The sequence below is a fragment of the Thunnus maccoyii genome, chromosome 4, assembly GCF_910596095.1.
Source record: "Thunnus maccoyii chromosome 4, fThuMac1.1, whole genome shotgun sequence".
In the NCBI taxonomy this organism is placed as follows: Eukaryota; Metazoa; Chordata; class Actinopteri; order Scombriformes; family Scombridae; genus Thunnus; species Thunnus maccoyii.
In genome coordinates, this window is record NC_056536.1 from 6,038,767 (window position 1) to 6,060,305 (window position 21,539).

General features: G+C 37.6%; 1 protein-coding gene across 1 annotated transcript in view; it reads left to right on the forward strand.

The window, feature by feature from the left end:
- Positions 1-21,156, forward strand: part of calcrl2 (calcitonin receptor-like 2) — a 34,200-nt gene extending 13,044 nt beyond the window's left edge. Inside the window, exons 2-13 of the mRNA XM_042410314.1 lie at positions 8,676-8,733; positions 8,898-9,072; positions 11,307-11,414; positions 11,601-11,713; positions 13,494-13,585; positions 14,128-14,257; positions 14,449-14,602; positions 15,763-15,823; positions 16,910-16,976; positions 17,435-17,653; positions 18,250-18,291; positions 18,441-21,156. Coding sequence (XP_042266248.1) covers positions 8,676-8,733; positions 8,898-9,072; positions 11,307-11,414; positions 11,601-11,713; positions 13,494-13,585; positions 14,128-14,257; positions 14,449-14,602; positions 15,763-15,823; positions 16,910-16,976; positions 17,435-17,653; positions 18,250-18,291; positions 18,441-18,737 — 1,516 coding nt within the window. The 3' untranslated portion in view covers positions 18,738-21,156. The remainder of the gene's footprint in view (positions 1-8,675; positions 8,734-8,897; positions 9,073-11,306; positions 11,415-11,600; positions 11,714-13,493; positions 13,586-14,127; positions 14,258-14,448; positions 14,603-15,762; positions 15,824-16,909; positions 16,977-17,434; positions 17,654-18,249; positions 18,292-18,440) is intronic.
- The last annotated feature ends 383 nt before the right edge of the window (positions 21,157-21,539 follow it).

Sequence of the window (21,539 nt, forward strand, 5' to 3'; positions counted from 1 at the left end):
TTTGCTGCAAACCCCTAACATTATTCCTCTTATGTATGTTTTGAATGCATCCCAAAATATACCATTTTCTGGCCTGCTCTGAGCGTCTACCCCACCTACAATGGTTTGGATAAATAAATAAATATGTTTCAAAAATTCAGTATCCATTAAATATTTCCTATTCATTCTCCATATCCTATGAGGCAATGTATTTTGTTTGGGGGATATAATGTATATAACCATAGCATGATCCAATATCATAATGTTGTTAATTTTACCTGATAGTACTCTGCCCAGGCCTGTCTTAGATATAAATAAGTAATCTGTTTGACAATAACTATTTTGAGGGTGTGAGAAATATGTGTTATCTATTGTATTATGATGTAAAGTTCTCCATATCCTGCAGTTCATTTACAGAGAGAAATTTTTTTGGTGGATTGATTTTCCTGTTTTTGGTTGAGCTATCATAAGAACTTAATATGTTTTTTAGGTCTCCCCTTAATATGATCATCCCTGTTGTACTTTAAAAAGACATCTGAGGTGGGAGATTTGTGGACATTAATAATGGTGTAGAGTTCTCCAAACACTTCACATTTAACTATTAGGAATCTGCCATAGATATCTACGTGTTGGGAGACAATGGTATCCTCTCGTTAATTAGTATTTCCACAGCCCTACTCCTAGAGGTAAATGCCACTTCAAAGGCCTCCTCCACCCATTGCCTCTGAATGTATTCTATCTGCCCTGCTTTGAAGTGAAGTTCCTGTAGAAAAACAATGTCAGAGGACAGTTTCCCCAAATGATATACGATTTTTTTTTTTTATGCCTTCCCGTAATCCATTCACATTCCAGGTTGCACCTTGGAAAGTAATCAGAAGAGTTTGTACAGGATTTTTATAAGACATATTCTATATCAGAATAAAGGGTGGTAGCTTATTAGAGATAGAGCTGCAGAAATCACACCAGCTGGAAACAAGGGGCACTGATTTTTGTTGGGAAACAAAAAAGGAATAGATCATGTGATTTTGTTTTTCGTTTTTGGTTTAAAATGAAAAAAGGAAAAACCCCTGTGACTTCTGTTTCTGGTTTCAAACGCAAAAACAAATTGGCTTGATGTCCGAAGACCTGCTCAATATTCAATCCAAAAATCCAAAATGATGATACCTGGACCAAGAAGCACCTACACTTCAGAAGTGGAAAAAATTAATGAAATATTACTTGAGTATTGACAATACAATGTCAGAGGACAGCAACAAAGAGAAACAATTTCATAACATATGGAGCTCAATTTATAAAGCTCTGTAGATCGAGTGTAGCTGCAAATCACCCAGCATCCATAAATTTTAAGGTACCATGTGTTTCATCTTTATCTTGTTCTGTTTTATTGTGTATATGTGTGTGTGATAAGTATATATATGTTTGTGCATGTGGGGATGCAATATTCAGACCTTTACTCACTCAATAGAAAAAAAAAGAACATTAGATCTTAGCAGAGTCAGCAATACCATAACCTTTTTTGGGGTGGTGCAGGAAGCTGCAGCACCAAGCGGTATTAAAGGAATGGTTCAACATGTTGGGAAATACATTTATTTGCGTTTTTGTGAAGAGTTAGATGAGAAGATCAATGAGCATTAAATGTGAAGGTACAGCCACCAGCTGGTTTGCTGGAAACACTTTACTTGGCTCTGTGTGAAGGTAACAAAGTCCAAACCAAACAGCACTCTAGTTAAAACAGACAGGCTGTCCTGGAAGGCATTTATAAGTCTTACACTTCGTTGTTCACCTGAAAAGTGACAGAAGTAGTAATGTCATGAAAGAAAAAAGAGAGCTAGAGCTTCCACTCTAACCCTCCTCTACCTGTCTAACTTCCCCCTGGATGGGTGGAGCCCTAGAATCTACGTAGGCAGCCAGCTCACCTGTGGCAAACCCTCTGGCAACAAAGAAGCTGACTGACCTCATGTGGATGCCTCATCCCTCAGTAGTTTGATCTGTGTATAATATGATATGTGAAATTACTTTGTCTGGAGGTTTAAAATGCAGTGATCACTTTACTAGCTTATTTGTTATTTGCGGTATTAATTAAGTTTCAGCAGTGGTTAAGTTATTGTCTCATTCCTATGTTTAGATAACACTTGTGTTTTAAATTAAACCATCATTGTTGGATTATCAATTTATTGGAATTAGGAATTATGATGTCTAGATTAATATGTTATGCTTTTCTTCTGTTGCCAGACAAACCAGTTTCCTTATTAAAAGAATGGACTGGAACCCCTCAGGCTTTACTCATCTGTCCTAACAGACAAGCCATTGAGTTGATTGGTATTCCTGGAGCCAGACTATCCTCAGGATATCAGGATTCAAGCAAAATATTCTTCAGTTAAATTGAATTATGCAAATTAGCAAAAAAAGAAGCTAATTTCTGTTAGAAAGAAAAGAGAACAACAGAATCAGCAAAAATGTAGCCAATGTTCCCACTCCATGGTGGAGGTAATGACACTATTCAGCTTTGAAAGAACACTCTGGTATTTCAGGAAATGTACTTCATAAAGTAGCTGGAAAAATCACAGGTGCAGTTGATAACATTACATGTTAACTATCCACATACAACATGTACATCAGTGGCGGCTGGTGACTCAAAAAATTGGGGAGGACAGGAGGACAACCAACATGGAATTTTACAACAAACCGCATCAAACTATATCATTGTCCCCCACCTGATAAAATTGGAGGGGTGGGGGCAATTTTATGTGCCAATAAATCAATTTGCTTTGAAAAACAAAAACTCCTGAGTGGTGTAAAGGCTGCTTCTTTAAGCATATACATATTGTTTTTAAACAAAGAAGTGCTCATTTTAGCAACAAAGTGAAATTCAAATTTATAGTATTGTTCTATTGTGACAACAGATTTATGTTCTCATCAAAAACAGACAAGATATCACATGATTTACACGTGTTTCCTATGTATTTTCTTAGTATACAGAAATATATAAAGTACCACAAAGCTTATAATGTGATACAGGAACAGATCAGTGCTGAATACTAAAAAGATTGAATACTAAAAATATTCACAGATTTAAAAGTGTAGGTTCACATCAGAAAGTATTAATGCATGTATCAAATACATGACTTACACACTCTTATCTATGTGCACAACATACAAAATATAGTCTACAAAGCTGACATGTTAACAGTAGGGGTGCAACGGATCACAAAACTCACAGTTCGGATCGTATCACAGATTTGAGTCACGGATCGGATCATTTTTAGGATCAGCAAAAAAAAAAAAGAAGGGGGAGACAAATAAAACTTTGTTTTCCATTTATTCTGTAACACACTTACGGCAAGGAACGGCAAGGAACTCTTGCCCGTGGTCTTAAATGAAAACAACATTTAAGATGTCCAATGTTTAAATAAAATATAGAATATAGAATTAATATATAGAATATTCAATGCTCAATTATTGCAATATGAGGCACGATACCTTCCTCTTTTAAAACTCATAAAAACTTGATGATAACTTAGAAACATGAACACGCGTCTTGTCCTGCAGCTTGTTGAACGAGCCACAAAACTAACATTCAGCGGGGAAAAGTGCACCACTAATGTCAGTTAGCAGCTACATAGGTAATTAGCTGCTTAGCTGCAGCACATTACACAGCAGGTAAACATACCTGCAAATGTCACTTCGGACCAAGCGGCAACCTCTGGCGCTGTAAAATGAGGCCAATGCGGAAGTGCCAAAAACTGCAGTTCCTTGAATGGCCACTTGAGGCTGGCTCCAAAAGAGGGTCATTCCCCATAGACCCCCATGTTAAAATGCCCAACTTTACAGCAGAAATAAACATGTTTACAGCCTGGTACAAAAAACGGTTTTGGTCTCTATAACTAATTTCTCCTTTCATGACAACTGTACGAGGGGTGAATTTTTTATAACTCACCCGTTTAAATTTTATTAAGCCGTAAAGTTATGCATAATGAGTGACAGGTCCGCCAGCCACTAGGTGGCTTGTTTCAGCCATTCGGCCCGCCTCTTTGCCCATTTTTGATTGGCTGAAAGTTAGGCAGCGTCACACATTGCCAAGATGGCGAAGGCTGGAGCGGCTTGCTTTGAGCTTCAAAACCGCTCTTCAGAAACCAACGGGTGAAATCACGGTCACTACGTCCATATTTTTATACAATCTATGCTTCGGAACCGTTAGATGCTGGTTCAATCGTCGCTCTTCAAAATCTTTGTTAGCGACACACTGTCTGTCCATGACTTGTACTTACAGCAGTTTGTTAACTAAGTTTGTTAAGTTACTTTAAGCTTATTACTCAATATATGACTCAGATTAAAAACGAACTGTAACACCCACTACAAGTCACTAGCATGAGAAATGACAAAAAAAGGAAGTATAAATATTTTTATTACAGACAGTCAGATTTAGATTTTACATTCACCCACTTTAACTTCCTCCCAATTAACTTCCCAGCTATCACTAACAGGGCAGGGGCTGAGTTTTACTAAGACACACCAGTGCACACCGCAATCAATAAGTCCTACACACTAGGTGAGTTAACACACTCCAAATTGGCACACGTGATTATCTTCACTGCAACCGACTAACAACCACAGCACACCTTAAGCCTGCCCTGACTGCGTAACTGGGATTCAACCTGAATAATGTCACCAGGCAGACTGATGTTAAAACAAACAAACGAAAATAAGAAAAAAAGAAAACTTGTCCGCCCCAAGGGCAATACCCATATCTTTTAGCCGGCTACCAGCTCACTTGCCAGAGCAGACTAGACAGAAAAGAAAACCCCCCAAAAACACAAACAAACAAATAATACAAATAAACCCACGGCAAGAGCAGCTAGTGGGCCACTGATGTTCTGCAGGAGAAAACAATATTAACAATCTTAAAAACACTTTATTGCACAAATATTAAAATATATACTAATTAAATGTCAAAAACTACATGACTGAACTTTTAAAATACCCGGTACGTCCATTTATTTTCTGACTACCAGCCGCCTTCAACCCAGCAGGGAAGCAAGTCTGAAATATACAAAAACAATAAATGTCACACACACACACACACACACACACACACACACACATTCCAACCTGGCAGTATAATACACACACAAAACAGCGTTAAGCCTACCAGTCATTCCTGCACTCCTGCCTTCCCTGCATGCTAGCATGGATTGAGGTGTGCACCTCCCTCAATCCACTGGCCTGAACCAACAGTAGCAAAAACCTCCGTTCCTCCTTCAGTTAGCCTTATATCTTGTCAAACCACACTAATTAGTGCACCTCCCCTTTTTCCGCTCGGTGCCACCTGCCACAGAACTAAAGAAATTGTCACAACAAGCAGCCAGACCTCCTGCACACTCATTCACTAATCACACAACAACCACTCAATTAAAAACTGTATCAATTCCAAAAGAATGAGTGAGTCCACGCTGCTCACTGTAACTTCAACAAGCAAACTACCCACAGCACATTATATGATCTCTGCTGTATTCTGGTTAAGGAGATAAATTCACACAACAGCCACAGAGACATTTAACCATCAGAGTGACCAAAGAGACAGAGAGACAGAAGCTGTATATGACTCACATTATCTGATGTCGTCTTCTTTCTATCATGGAGATGAAGTATCAATGTCATAACATCTATTTGTGGCTGTTGGTCATCTTGTTTGTTAGTTAACAGAACTTTGTGGCTGCTGGTTAACCAGTCTGATATCATTAGCAACAATGACAAACAAGCTAACTCTCCTGGTTGAACTGTACCGGTGGCGTCCCGCCACTGCTGCACCGCCCAGTCCAGATCCATCCTCCCGTTAGCTTAACAACAGTCCTTAACAGTCCTTCCATGGATGTATAGCCTTCAGGGCTGCTACAACAATCTAACAGTTGTGTTGGCTAATGGAAGGAGCTATCTACTGCTTGTTATCTACTGCTGCTACTGTGCCTCACAGTGGAGAGAATTGAAGATGAAATCTGGAAACTATCATTGGACCAACGTGATGTCAATATTGTATTCTGGTTGTTGATTGGTTAGGGAGGACGTTCTCCCTTGGAGTGTCATTTTACGTGTCTTGGCCAATCATAGATTAGCATGGGAAAAAATGAAGTACATTAAATCAATGTAAGAGATCCCGCCCTGCAGAGGACAGCAGGAGCCTGTCCTCCTCTGTCACCCACTCCCCCCCACTATCCCACACTGCCCCCCATCACCACTTCACACACGCTGCTCTTTCTATTCCTGCCGTGCAGGTGTCACTTTTGAAGCATTTTAAACAGAGTTTCAATAATGGATTTTTTCCAAAGAAGAGAGAAAATAATAAATTATATATACATATATATATTTATTTATTTATTTATATAATAAATAATACTGAGATTTGGTAATGGTTTATTTCAACCAAATATTCTTTTTTATACTTTGATCTCCCTCTTGCCTCTCAAAAAATAGAGGATCAACCTCCTCTGCCTCTATGGACCAGCCTCCACTGATGTACATAATACAGGTTGAGTGTTGTGAAATGCACTTTTGGCAGAGCTAGGCTAGCTGTTTCCTCCGACTTCCATTGTTAACACATCAGGAGCTACAGGATTGAATGCACAGAGATGAAATAGGCCTACTGATCTCATCTTGGTAAGACAGCATAACACACAAACTTTGAAACATGTCAGTGTATTGAAGCTTTGTTTTTACTTTACCGCGACAGACTGTTAAAAATACAATCGGAGACCTCAGCAGCAGCTAGCACAATCAGGGTCAGCTTGTGTTATGTGGAAGGAAGACAAAAAAATATTTTCCGTAAGTGGAACTTTCTGTGCCTTTCCCGCATCAAAACATGAGTCACTGCAGTTACTGAAAGGTTATAAATATTAAACTCTTGAACAGTGAGAAGTTATTTACTGCAAATGTTTTAATAATTAACTTTGTGTTAGGGGTGAGTTAAAAAAGCTTACTTCCGTACAACCTTTGCACATCTCTCCCTTTGGGTATGAGCCATTACACAAAATCACTGAACATTATGCATTCATTTATGCTTTAAATACTCACTGAAACATCTTTTATTCAAATGTTCTGTTTGAGTTCAATCTGGGCTGTTTTGTTTTTCCCACTATAAGGGCCCTAAATTCCCTGCGTGTCTTTCTATATGTGAGCAGGTACAGCAAGTAGAACAAAAGACAGAAGGAAGGAAGGAAGAAAGAAAGAAGGAAGGACAGAAAGAAAGAGAGAAAGAAAGAAAGAAAGAAAAAGAATGAAAGAAAGAAAGATAGAAAGATGTTTTTCCATATTGAGTCTATTTAAAGCACTGGTTCCCAAAACCCTCACACCACTGACGCACAACATTTCCCACTTTTTTTTTTTTCCTTAACCTGTGTTCTTCACTCTTTCCCATACTTTCAACTGTCAAAATGTTTTCATTATTCAGGGGATGACAGAAGCACCTCTTGGTATGGGCTGTACTGAACTGTAACTGCTATTAACATACACACTGGCTACCAATCTTGTCTTTAACCAATTAAATCCCAACCACATTTTTCCTAGCAGTTTGACTGTATCAAACATAAATCCATTTTCAAAGCCTTGATGGCTGCACCATGACTGCACCATTTCATTAAGAAAAATTCTCAATATGCATGATCATAGCCTATACATTTGCCTAAAAAAAAAAAAAAACACTCTTTAAAGTTAGGTTTAACTTCTTTGCTCTTAAACAATTCCGAAGACTGTTGTTTGAACATCCAGCATGTTGTCTGAACAACATAAACTTGAAATCCAATAGAACCAATTTCATCGAGAGGGCAGCATTTCTTACCACATTTGAAACTGAGATTGTCCTTTGCCTTCATCTCCAATGTCTGATGAAGGCATGGCCATGTCAAGAAAATGCACAGTGGTACATATGACACATTTCTGCATTTTATTATACCCAGAAATAAGCATCTGATATTGTGATTGACAACAAAATGAGAAATTTTAACTGCCAAAGATATTACTTCAAGCTGATCATGAGGTCCAAACATTCAGGAACATTGTGGTTGGTTTCCTCCTTCAGGGGTAAATAAAGCCCATCATGTTTCCCATCATCAAACACTTTTTGTAGCATGTATTGGTTTTTACAGACTCTGCCACTGTCACCTCTCTCTCTTATGTCTCCTTATGCTGAGTATCCCTTTCATCATTGTTGGCTCATTATAGAGGAAACACTGAAGGGAACTTGCTGCCCCTTTGCCCAAAAATAATAATAAACACACATCTGTTTCTCTGACCCTGAGTGGACAGTGGAGAGGAATGACTGCTGGAGCATGACCTTCCTGTCCTGATAGATTAGAAAATGCACATACTGTAAATAAACATACACAAGGACCCTTGTAAAGCCATTCACTCACAAATTTGTAGGGAATTTGCAGATTCCCTTCTTAATGGACCTCCATTTTGAATTTGAATATATAAGATTTTCATATTGTTTATTTAGTATGGAATTATACTGTTTACACAGTAAAATACAGTGATAAAAGCTTTTATACATTAGCTGGCTCTAAGTATTACATGTAATTACAGCATCTCACAAATTAGAGCCTTCCGTAAATTAGAGCCTCTCACATATAATCACATGATTACTCAGAAACTTTGTGTAAAACTGTCTAATAACTGCACTGTCCTTGTTCTTGTTTCCCTGTTAGAGACATGTGGAGGACCCTAACCCTCGCACTGATAGTTGCACTGGTGCTGGGCACAGAGGTCAGTACAACTGTGTGATGTAATGTAATGTAAAATTTGAATCTAACACAACAGAGATAAATTACATGTAATGTAGAGGGGTTGACTTTATTTGTAGATTAACTTTCTCGTTGTAACAGCTCTAATATACAGTATCTAAATCTTTGGACGACTACACTACCCAGGTGTCCCAGTCGGAGGATGTGGGGTCCATGGTGACTGTTGAGAAGACGGTGGGGGATCAGCAGGAGAATTTCAGTAACATATCCACTGTACCAGGAACATCCCGACACCAGATCCTGGCTGCTCAGTATGAGTGCTACCTGAAGATAATCCATGATCCACCACGTACAGATGAAGGTGATAGTATTATACCTATTGTTCCGTTTACTCACAGGTGATAAAACAAATCCAGCTGGGATTGTCATCTCCTTAATGGTATTAACACGTTTTGTTTCTGGCAAGTGTCAGACAAGACGTTAATCACATTTTTAACAGTTTTAATAAAATCATTCCCTGTGCAAATGTAATCACTTACACCACAACTAAAAAAAAATAAAAAGCCGGGTCAAGTATGACAAGGGTCAAGTACCTGTCAATGATCCTCATGGCAAAAAATGAAAAACACTCTTTATGGAAGCATGTTTTCAGAAGAATTAATAAATGCTTTTACCACATCAGCATGATACTTACTACAATAATCACTTGATCACATTAAAGGTTTATGTCAACTTAAAGCCACTATGTGTACATTTTTAGTCATGCTAGCAGCATGGCTCTGCAGATCGGTCGGTCCAACACTTTGGTCTAAACTGAAATACCTCAATAACTATTTGATTTCACATAAAAATATAAGTAAACTGAGAATATAAACCAAAAATAGGACTATAATGTTAACTCTGAAATGTATTGAATATACAATGTACAATGGTAGTAATACACTAAAATATAGAATGTACTTTAGTGCAAATCTAGTAGTCGTATATTGCTAAAAGCTGTACGATGCATTGGCATGAAATTTGGTACTCCTCTCTTTTTTCATTGCAATAACTTTGGTGATCCTTGACTTTTCCTCTAGCACCACAAGCAGGTACATTTTTTTTAAATGTGTCCAATACTTTGGTGCTTGACATTCCCATCGACCTCAGCTATTCTTTGTGTTTGGCACTATTTGGCATGTATGGTAATGCTGACACGCTACAATGAGATGGTGAACATGGTAAACATTATACCATTTAGTATCACTGTGACATGCAGATTTAGATATAAGCATTACTGGTTGTTCTGTCTATTACAGTAACAAGTATGTGCACATACTAAAAGAGAGAGAGGGAGAAAAGGAGGATGTGAGTCTGAAAGAAAGGAAACTTGCCCTTTGTCTCTTTCTCAGTGCCTGTTACTCCCGCTCAGTACTGCACTGCCTTTGAAATGTTATTTTGTGCTCTGCTTCCCAACATGCCACTGTGTAACCTGGTACCGCCAGGTTTCCGTCTATTGTTGACAAGTTTTGTGAAGGCCAGCTGTGGTGAGACACTTAAAGCGCACAGTTTACCAAGTGTAGTGCACCTTTTATGTTGAATAGATAATTTATGTGATTCGTTCTGTCAGGAAGTTTATTAAAAATGTATAAAGGTACCTACCTTTATGATTCTCTGTTGACATGTGAGTCACTGACAGCATTACACAGTTGTTATAGTTAATGTGTTGAGTGATAATGCATTACAATACACTCAAATGTTCATTGTGCAAAAACTAAAAGAGATATATAAGTAGTCCTGAAGAAAATGCAGTCCAAACCTATTATTTCTTTGCTTTGTCAGTGACCATCATCATCATAAGTACTGAAGGTATACAGTGATATTGTCATTTACTGCATGTATAAGTCAGTATAATTGAGAAAAATCATAGTTTATATAATATAGGACACCATATTTTACATTTACTAATCTAAACATGCAGTAGCTGAAACACGGGAGGAATCATCTTTGATTTGAACAGAGGAAGAACTTTGTGGTTGGTATAAGCAAGAATATTGTAGCCTCAGCAGCTGAACAGACAAACACTGTCAGCCACAGAAACTGATAACGCCAACTGAAAATGCAGGACCGTAACAGAACATAATGTGACTTAACTCATTGCACTAGAGATGGAGACAAAAAAAAACAAAAACAGAAACATTAAACCAACAGTTTTACTGCTAAGATGGTCTTTTGAAGCATGAAGCATTACCTCACTACTCACTCTGAAACTAGATGTGGAAGAAAAGGCTACATAATGCTCTTTTTCATCTCTTATTTCTCATCCAGCACCTGTTTGGGATTGTCTGATTAGCTCCTTATCAAGAGGCTCCACATGCAGTATGCAGAATTACATTAAAGTCTCAGTTAAAAGACCAAGGCATGCATTTTTGAGATAGAAGGCTTCATAATTAAAACTGTTCTTTCAATATTACGGTTCCCCACAGACACACACACACACACACACACACACACACACACACACACACACACACACACACACACACACACATACTCACATCTCTAATGTGTAGTGTTGGCAAGCTCTGCAAGTTAAATGTCTACTGCCCTCTGCAGGTACGTATTGTAACCGTACGTGGGACGGCTGGCTGTGCTGGGGGGATACAGCTCCGGGGACTGTCATGCAGATGTGTCCTGAATACTTTCTCGACTTTGACCCTGCTGGTGAGGCCTTAACACACACACTCACACATGTAAGAACAAGCAAACGCGCTATCACAGAGCAACACCAATGAATGGTCTCTCGATTTCTAAGTGGTAATTACAATGACCTTTTAATTGTATATTTTGTACAAAATAAAACCATAATGCCACATAAATAATTGTAAATCATAACTTTGTCCTCAACAGAGAAAGTTACTAAAGTATGTAATTCTGACGGCCAGTGGTTCCACCACCCAGAGAGCAACAGAGTCTGGACCAACTACACACAGTGTCAGATCTACACCAAAGACAAACTCAAGGTAAACACAATGCAGTCAAACTCTTGTGTATGGAATGTTTTCAAAGAATTTGTTCACATCAGATGTGTTTGGAACAGTTTATTCAGACTCTGGCATGTTTCCACCTTTGAATCTGATGAATCAGTTATCCTGTCTGTTGAGGCGCCAGTTTGAACTCCGAGTTGCTGATGCTTAGAGATTCCTTCACCCTGTTTCCACCTGTAGTTTGGCTCTTTTGTTTTTTGTTTTTTTAACTGAAGTCTACAGTGTGTGAACTGTGAAAGGACCAAACACAAAGTGCAACAGTGCACATTTCTTTTGGTGTGATCCAGAAATGTTATCTGAACCGACTACAGGAAACAACACCAGAAGGCTTCGTGACAGATGTTGATATCTGATAGTCAGAAGTTGCAAGTGCTTTGACAGCTGAGCATAACAAAATGAAGTGAGGACTTAGTGGCATGAACAGTGGTAGAATGTAACTTTTTACTCCCCTACATTTATTTCACAGCTATAGTTACTAGTTACTTTTCAGATCAATAGTTTATATGTAAAATATATGATCTGTTTATTATATAGACATTATTAGAGATAAGATTATCCAGCAGTATGAGGAGTTAAAGTTAGTCAACATTAAAATGTTGCTTACATGTACACATCAATGAATCAGTATTAGTCTTCTAATAATATAGACATGTATGATAAATATAACACTCATTTTATATAATGAGTACTTTTACTTTTGATACTTTCAGTACATTTAGCAAACAATACGTATGTACTTTACTTAAGATGATTTTGAATGCAGGACTTTTACTTGTAATTGATTTTTTCATTGTGGTATCACTACTTTTACTTAAGTAAAAGATCTGAGTACTTCTTCCACTATTGGGCATGAACACTGGAAACTATAAACTAACGCTGAGTCTGTCATGCTTTGCTTAAGTTACAGCAGAGCAATTTGAATCAGATTTCTTTGAAACCTCCAAACCATCAAAACTCTGACCAGGAAGGATCAGAGGTTAGCAAAAGAAACATTTGAAATCCATGTGAATTTAATTTACTAGCCCTGATTCACCTGTACTGGGGCATTGTCAACGCTGCTGTTTTATGTTCCTGTGGTCTCGTGTCAACATATTTCTCATTCATTCTTGTTACGTGTGGTTGCTTGATTTTTTTTTCTTGATCAAATTTGGAGATGCCACACTTACTGTTTGCGTCACAGGAAAATTCCTAAAACTTCTCTGAAATGTTGAAGCAGATACAGGGATTACTGCACCAGCTATATATCATAACCAGTTTTTGATGTTTGATTAATCATTTTAATTTCATTAGAGGTGTATCAAAAAGTCTAAATCTAAATGCAGGTAATTTAGGATTTGGAGGATGGCAAAGCTCACAGCTTCGCACACAGATATTTCTGGAGTGTAAAGACTGTCTGAGTCCTTGGACATTGTTCCATGAATCTCAGTTATTTGCGGTGACATTTGGCCAACAATATAATTATTTTCTTCAGTGAATCTAAAGTCATGGCCACTCAGGAAACACTTTCTCTACTGTTTTCCCCAAAAGAGTTATATTCCCTCCACAGATGTTTTCTTTGTTCTCTTTTATGCTACAAAGAGGTGACTGTGCTTTTGATAACATATTGTATAGGGACTTTGCAAGCACTGTACCTGCTTTGCTCTGCTGGCTCGCAACTTAAATACATGAAAAGATGATGATATAACACTCATAACTATCCTGAATAACCTATGAACTTATTTATTTTAATCATGAATCAATTGTTCTTTCCCTGCAGTTTGCCATCAGTCTCTACTACTTAGCCATGGTGGGTCATGGTCTGTCTATTGTCTCCCTGATCATCTCTCTGATCATCTTCTCCTGCTTCAAGTGAGTCATGACTTTTCTTCTTCAGTCTTTGTACATATATATTCTCTATTTTTTAATTTTCTGTTTTTCCTTTAGAGAAACAGTGTGTGTATGAAGGCCTAGAAACATGTGTACGCTGCTTGTATGTAGACCAAGATATGGCAACAATGTTGACATTTTATGTCATAATCACAACTGGCATGGTCAGTGTAATTCCTAGTAATATGATGAAGAATACTATTGTTCCTTATGAACTGTACAACAGACCAATACAACACTGGGGGTCAGTGAAGAGTTTGAATGTCTAATAATGAAAATGTTTCAGAGGCTTTACCATCCTGTGAAAAATCTAATGAATGTATTTGTGAGGGAAATGGTAAATCTACTTTATTTGAGTGATTATTTGGCAGGAAAACTGTATGATCAAATTTAACTTGATATTGAATGCTGTGCAGAATATTAACTACTGGCAATTTTAGTTCAAATGTATTGCTATCAGCCTTTAAAAATATAAAGTAACCTCAACCATCCTTTCCCTCTGTATGTCTGTGTTTTTCTTTCAGGAGTCTTAGCTGCCAGAGAATCTCCCTCCACAAGAACATGTTTCTCTCCTTCATCTTGAACTCCATCGTTACTATAATGTGGCTCTCGCTCACTGTGGCCAATGACCATGCCATAATTGCCAGCAACCCTGTGAGTCAATGGATTATATTTGATCTCATTATAATAATGAATTATACTTTTTTTTGCATAATTTCCCCCACATTAAAATTGTGCTTAACGGTATGCAAATTAGGCATTATAACCTATGGCTTAGTGCATTATGCTCAAATTGTAGGTGGATGATAATTTTATGATTATTCTTGCCATTTCCTTTCCGGCAGGTGAGCTGTAAGGTTTTGGCTGTGCTGACTCAGTATACGTCCACTTCCAATTACTTCTGGATGCTGTGTGAAGGCATTTACCTCCACACGCTCATCATAGTGGCTGTCTTTGTAGGCGAGCAGCAGCTCATCTGGTACTACGTCCTGGGATGGGGTGAGTCAGGAGGATCATTTCCAACTACATTTCTTGTGTTTTTCGGTGCCTTTCAGGCCTATAATTGCACTGGGAAGATGGCTTCAAACAATGTCTACAGCAACATTTCAATGTCATATTGTACAAGGATATTCTAAAAGCAGATTACATAGTTGATAATAGGGTAATTTTTCTTATGATATAATCATCAGGAAAATGAAGGGATTGCTTTATAGTTGCATTTTGTAGGTAGCGCTCTGATTATTCGCTTGCAAGATGCTACAGTACAATGCACTTGCGATGCTTTGTAATGGCCTATGAGCACCACTTCAAAGTGAAGAGTTACTGAATTATTCTCAACAGACATGGTTTTCAAGGTTATTCGTAATGTTAGTCTTTAAAGTGCCAAAACATTCATTTCTAATAAATTGCTGACACCTGGATGTATGGAACTATCCTCAATTGCCTTTATTTTAGTCTTGAATATTTTTGTTGCGCTGAGAACATTCAACCATTTTTCAACACAAAATGTAACCCTGGAGTCTTGATGTACTTGTGCCGAGATAAGTGGGCTTTTCATGAGAAACTGTCATCCAGGCTTTCAGTTGGTCTGCCTGGAGAGTCAACCAGCTCTCATGTATTAGTCATGGACTCTTTTATGTCTCTCTACAGCTCAGGTCTTTTTTATATCTGTACATATAATAGCCTTGCTGAAATGAGCACGATACATGTCCTATGTGTCACCCTTACTTTGAACTCAGAACTGCTGTTGCTGCTGATACAGTAGCTGAAAACTTTGTGACTTCAGCTTTCTTAAACTGACAATGCATACAGCCACTTGTTGTGTAAGTTACATAGAGTAAGAAGAAAAGAAAGGAGTGACCTGCTACACATACAGGAGAGTGGTATTGGTCTTCTCATCTAACTTTCAGCAAGAAAGTGAATAAGTGTATTTCCTAAAATGTTTAACAGATCTTTTGGAGTCCAACTTCACCGGGGAAAAGCACACCAGTAAGCAAGCTAGATAGCTAAATAGCTGCTGAGCTTCAGCACATTAAACAGCATGTAGCCTTAACATACATGCAAATGTCACTTGACACGCAAATGACACGCTGTCTGTCCATGACTGTGGAGCTTTGGGCTGTTATTCTGATATTTCTGTCTTCTCTCTCTATCGTAAGGCTTTCCCATCGTTCCTGCCATCACGTATGCTGTGGCTCGTGGGCTCTTCTTTAATGACAAGTAAGATGTTTTGTTTTCTTTTTTTAATTTTTACTCATTTCTTCTTTTTCTTCTTTTTTCCTTCCTTTTTTCTTTTCTCTTTTTTTAATCTGGGCAATAATTTAATTTTATTGGTGATTATCCACTTAACAGCAGTAGAACTGTTCATTGATATGTCCGTGATCAGATATCAGTACAGTATTCATACTATTATCATGAAACTAATTTGAATGGAAATGACACATACTTTTTTTCTAATGTGTATTGATGGAGGAACATATTCAAAGAACAGCAGGGGAGCAATCAAGTATGCATATTGGGTTTGAATTAACAATACAGACAAACAGTACCATGTAAAGTTACAGTTAAAACCTTTAAAAAGGTCAATGTGGAAAGTATTTCAGGATTTCATATTTCAATATTACGCTCATGCCAATGCCACTCCCTCCCTCCCTCCACCACCTCAACCTCCTCCTTATGTGGCATTTTCGGTGTTGCTGATTGCCTTACATTTATGTTCATGTATGTTTATTAAGGAGGCTCAGTTCTCCCAGCAGAATCTTCGTTGCTGCTCAGAGTCTTTGAGAGCTCCCTCAAACAACAGATTCTTTTCCGCAAAATCTGTTGAAACCTGTAAATGTCTGACTGAATTACGCGAGGAACAAACTTACTTAGATTATTGTTTTCAAGATAATATATAATATAAATAGATAATATATGAACTAAACTGGTGGCGCACAGCTAGTCCAAGATGTCATCAACATAATTTACATCTACATGTTTGCTGTACTTCTTCTGTGAGGCCCAAGTCCCAAGAATGCCTCCTGTAACATAACCTCAGGGTGGAGTTTCTCATGCTCTCTCCTTCCTGTGACCTTCTTCTTCTCTGTTTGATCACTTTCAGACTTCAGAGAGGAATTGAAAGGCATTGATTTGCCACATCAAGGGGACTTTGCATTAGCTCTTTGTTTGCAGAGTGTAGTACAAACGATGAATTATTCAGGTTTTCACTAAGCCCTCAGGCTTTTTATGTCACTGCGTATGTAAAAGACCCACAGGAATGGTGTCAGGAATTTCAGTTTTTCTCCCTCTGTGTGTTTGTCTCAGGTGTTGGATCAGCGCAAACACTCACCTGGTCTACATCATTCATGGGCCCATTCAAGCTGCACTGCTAGTGAGTAATTAATAAAAGTATACTGTATACATTATGTATAAATACACATATACATATATATATATACCAAACAGTTCTGATATTGTTATCCCACTGAGATGTGAAAGAAGTTAAATATTTGGACCCTTAATTCAGGTGTTTTTATTTGATTTGTAATGGTGAAACACAGGGGCGATGTAGATCTTTTGTGATGAAAAACAGTGATTTTTCCTTTCAACTGACATACTGAGGATAGGAAAAGACGAAATAGGAGACAAACTACAGTATTATAGTGACTATAGTAAACACAACCTTATTTTAAGGTATAGTTATAGTGCCACCATGAGGCCTGTCCCTGTAATTCTTAAGAATTAAGGTACACTGTGCAAAGATTTGCCTTCCCATCAACTCAAGTCAAATATATGCAGTAAAATTAAAATTGTTCCTCTATTTCACTCACCCACCCTCAATCTATCCAGGTGAACTTTTTCTTTCTCCTGAACATCGTCCGGGTTCTGATCACCAAGCTGAAGGACACCCACTGTGCTGAGTCCACCGCCTACATGAAGGCAGTAAGAGCCACCCTCATCCTCATACCTCTGCTGGGAGTCCAGTTCATCCTTTTCCCCTGGAGGCCGGAGGGACGTATCAGCCGGGCCATCTATGATTTCTTTGTAAATATCTTCTGCCACTTCCAGGTACAGTCAACAACAAAAAAAAAAAAAAAAAAACTTGCGTTAAAGTTTGAACAAAGGGTTGATGCTGCTCATTCAAATCATGGCTGTATTAAAGAAAATCCTGTGGTTAACTATAACTAATTATACGCTAATAATCTGCAAGTTTTCATCATGAATATATCTCAGTTAGTAAGATATTCAATTTTCTGGTCAGACCTGGTGTTTTGCATAAAGGCTTTCTCTGGTATTAAGTATAATTAAACTCCTTCCATGTTCATTAAGCAACAGCATCAAACTAAAGAGCACTCCAGTGTTTGATAGAGCCACTCTCTGCTCTTGAATTTGAATAATGAAGTGTTATTTGCACCCTTACTTTTGGAAATTAGACATTCGGCTGCTCCTGCTGCTATTAGTGTTAGTAAAACAGGTTTCTTGTGATAGCCAGTTTCAAATTCACAGCAACTAGAGAGAAAGAAGCCATATCTCACTTGTCACAGTTTTAAACTAAAAACTGAGAGATTTTACCGTTTAACTTGCATTTATTGTTTACATGAGGATTTCACTGACTGATATCTATTTCTGTATGAATATTAAATCTATGACCTATTACTTTGCAGGGACTCCTGGTGGCAATTATATTCTGTTTCTGCAATGCTGAGGTACGTTAAAGATGTAATATTTCAAAGATACTATCAACTGCTAGAAAACTAACTTCTGTTAGGTCATTTATCATAACCTAGATAATGTAAACTCTTGAGTTTTATGCAAGATACCAGTTTTTCTTCTGACTATCTTTGTTGTTGTCCAGGCCCAAACAGCATTGCAGAGGAAATGGGCTCAGTGGAAGTCTGCCTGGGGTAAGACTGGCTGGGGAGAAACACCCATCGCTAACAACCACTTTAACTACCACACCAACTCCTCCATTACCGAAACCAGCCGCGCCACCATCAGCTTAGAGCAACCCGGTGCGCCTTTTGAACAAGAGGATAACAGCCACTTCCTGTCTAATGTGCAGCAAGACGCCAACGGGCAGCAAAAGAACAGCAAGACATGCACCAACGGGGAGGTGGACATACTGAACAAGTCGGAGACCACTTACATCTGAGAGCAGCGAGGTGATGCTTGTGGTGCCGAACACACACGCACACACTCACTTACACACAGACACAGATGTCTAAAGAGAGATTACAGGTGAATTCAATAAAGTTTCACTGATTGGGAAGCGTATAAAATTTCTGAAGAGCACTTAAAAAACCTATGATGTTCACACACATTTTACAGCAACATCTCCACTTTATGGACTCATATGAACCGATGAGAGAAATATCATTTATATCATGGTGTCATTCTGTAATCCTAGTATAATAATGGATTTTGTGTACATGTGTTCTGTTGCTGGAATTAAGTCCACTTATGTATTTCAGTTATTGTTTGTTTTCCTAGTTTTTAATCATGTATTTCCTGTAAGTATAGAGAGAGGTGCAAATCTCAAACCTGCCATTTTGATATCCCAGAGGCAGAGGTGTGTGTTTGTGTAATCTGCCTTATGAATGCTTTACCTGTGCACCACTGTGACCAATGAATGTCATAGCCTACTGATGTGATCACACATGTTCTTTTACATGCTTTTATCTAAGAAAGATCATACAATCATCACTGGCCCCTGGAAAGCCAGCTTCCCCATTTATGCTGTTTTTCCCGAGAATGAAAACCACACCGAGAGAATCATTGCGTTTGCAGGATGAGACACCACAAAAGTGACACAATCATGGTTCCCATTCACTTCAGATTTCCTGATGACATGTAACAGAAATAGTATTTACTCTCAGTCAGAGGAAAGGTTTGATTTTGTACTAATCTGCCCTACAAAGGCAAAGTAACTACATATTGGGTGAAAATTATGTGACCAGAATAGGATTTCTGGAGACTCACAAACTTAGCTCACAATCTGAGCAAACAAAAACAACAACAAATTGCTGTAACTACACTCAGGTTTGGTCATCTGTGGGCTCACCCTTACTGCACTCTCTGTCACAGAGAGCTAACTCTCAAACTAGACAGCTAAGCAAGAGAGCTAACTACATCAAGTTAAAGCTAGCTGGTGAGCAAGCCATGACGAGGGTTAACTATGCTGAAAGTAAATTTACTTAATTTATTTTTCCAAGCTGTTATCGGTAATTAAAAATGATCAATTTTAATGACTTCACATCTGGTAATATAGTTTGTCATTCCATATAACTAAATGAGGAGGTAGCTGAATCCAGTTTTGATGTAAAAAAAAAAAAAACAAACAAACAAACAAAACTCCAGCTAAAGTTCTGCTATGGACAGTAGCTGTCATCTTATCTTTCAACTCAAGTGGAATTCATATGATTAAGTGAGGTTAAGTTACCTTTAAATGACATGTTTAAATGTGTTAAACTGTAAATCAATTCACCATATTGGTTTCAATATAAATATACATAGTAGATGGAGAGACAGACGCCTACTAAAACAGAGATACAATTATTATTGTATGAGAACTATGGACTAAATAATAAAAAATAAGGTTAATTTTCTTGAATAAAGTAGTTAAAATGGACAACTAACAAGAAGGAATCATTTTTTATAGGTTCCTACATTGTCCCCATGAATTTGTGAGGTATATTCAAAAAAGACTTTTAGGTTTTATATAGGTTGTATGATTTCTTTTAAAGTAAAACCAATCCTAAAAAGGCCACATTCTTTTGTAACACCGTTTTCCAGCCAACTTGAAAACTTTAAATTGTTTTTGTAAACTTTACTGTTTCTGTAGATGCCTTTATAGGGCAGTAATGTTGAAAACAGAATTTATATTTCAATTTTGTTAATGTTAATAATGTTAATGTTAAGTTCATTGAACAAAAGAAACACATTATCCCCACATTATAATAGTAAAGATAAACTTTATTAAAGTTTATGGTCACTGTGTTTGCTACACACATTTAGTTATAAGTTTACTTTTATGACATATTAACAGACCTCATGTAGTATGAGGGCAAAGGGCTTTTGACTTTTATGGTCCATGAGAGCAGTTCAGTCAGCTGAGTAGGAGATAAAACAGTGGCGATTTGTATGTAATAATGACATATCTCCATAATGTATAACATCCTGGCTACATAAAAGCTAAACATGCATTTGAAGGAGTCTGCTCCTACTTTTGAGCTTCCTCTAAGTCCAGCTGATTTACTTCTTGGAGTTAAATTGTGAGAATATGTTGCTCATGTTTTTTCTTCTCCTGGTGCAATTTACCACCATTATTGCTTTTATGACATTAATTTTATTGCAATATGACAGGAAATCTTAATCTAATATGAAGCTCTGATAAACTGAAAACTGAGGATGAAAATACAGGGGAGACCCATTTAGAATTCCATTGTGAAATGTTTCTGTGACAAATACAGTATAGGACAGAACAAGCCTGTGCCACGTTAGTGTATAAATGGTCTGAAATAAATATTTTTTTCTATCTCTTTCTAACTTCAGTCAGCATGGGAAGGAGACAGTTGTAAGAACTGGCATGTCTTTATTATAATAGTGTTCCTAATGCTTCTTAATGTTCTGTGTTGTTATTATTGTGGATGTTAAAATTCTAAAATATTATTTCTAATGGACTGTATTATTGTTGCAATATGTTTTTTTTTTTTCAAATGCACAAATATAATTTACTGCCACTCTATGGAGAAATTATTGAACGTATTTTCCATTGCTTATGTAACGTGCTGTATGCACACTGGCATGCTTCAGTGCCAGCACCTTTTCAAGTTTCCATTGGAATACTGAGCAAGTCTTCTGTTTGAAAGTGAGCTGGTAGCAAATATGTGTCCTTCAAGGATGCACCCACACACAACATACTGGTAATACAAGTGTTCCAGTGTGCATACAGGCT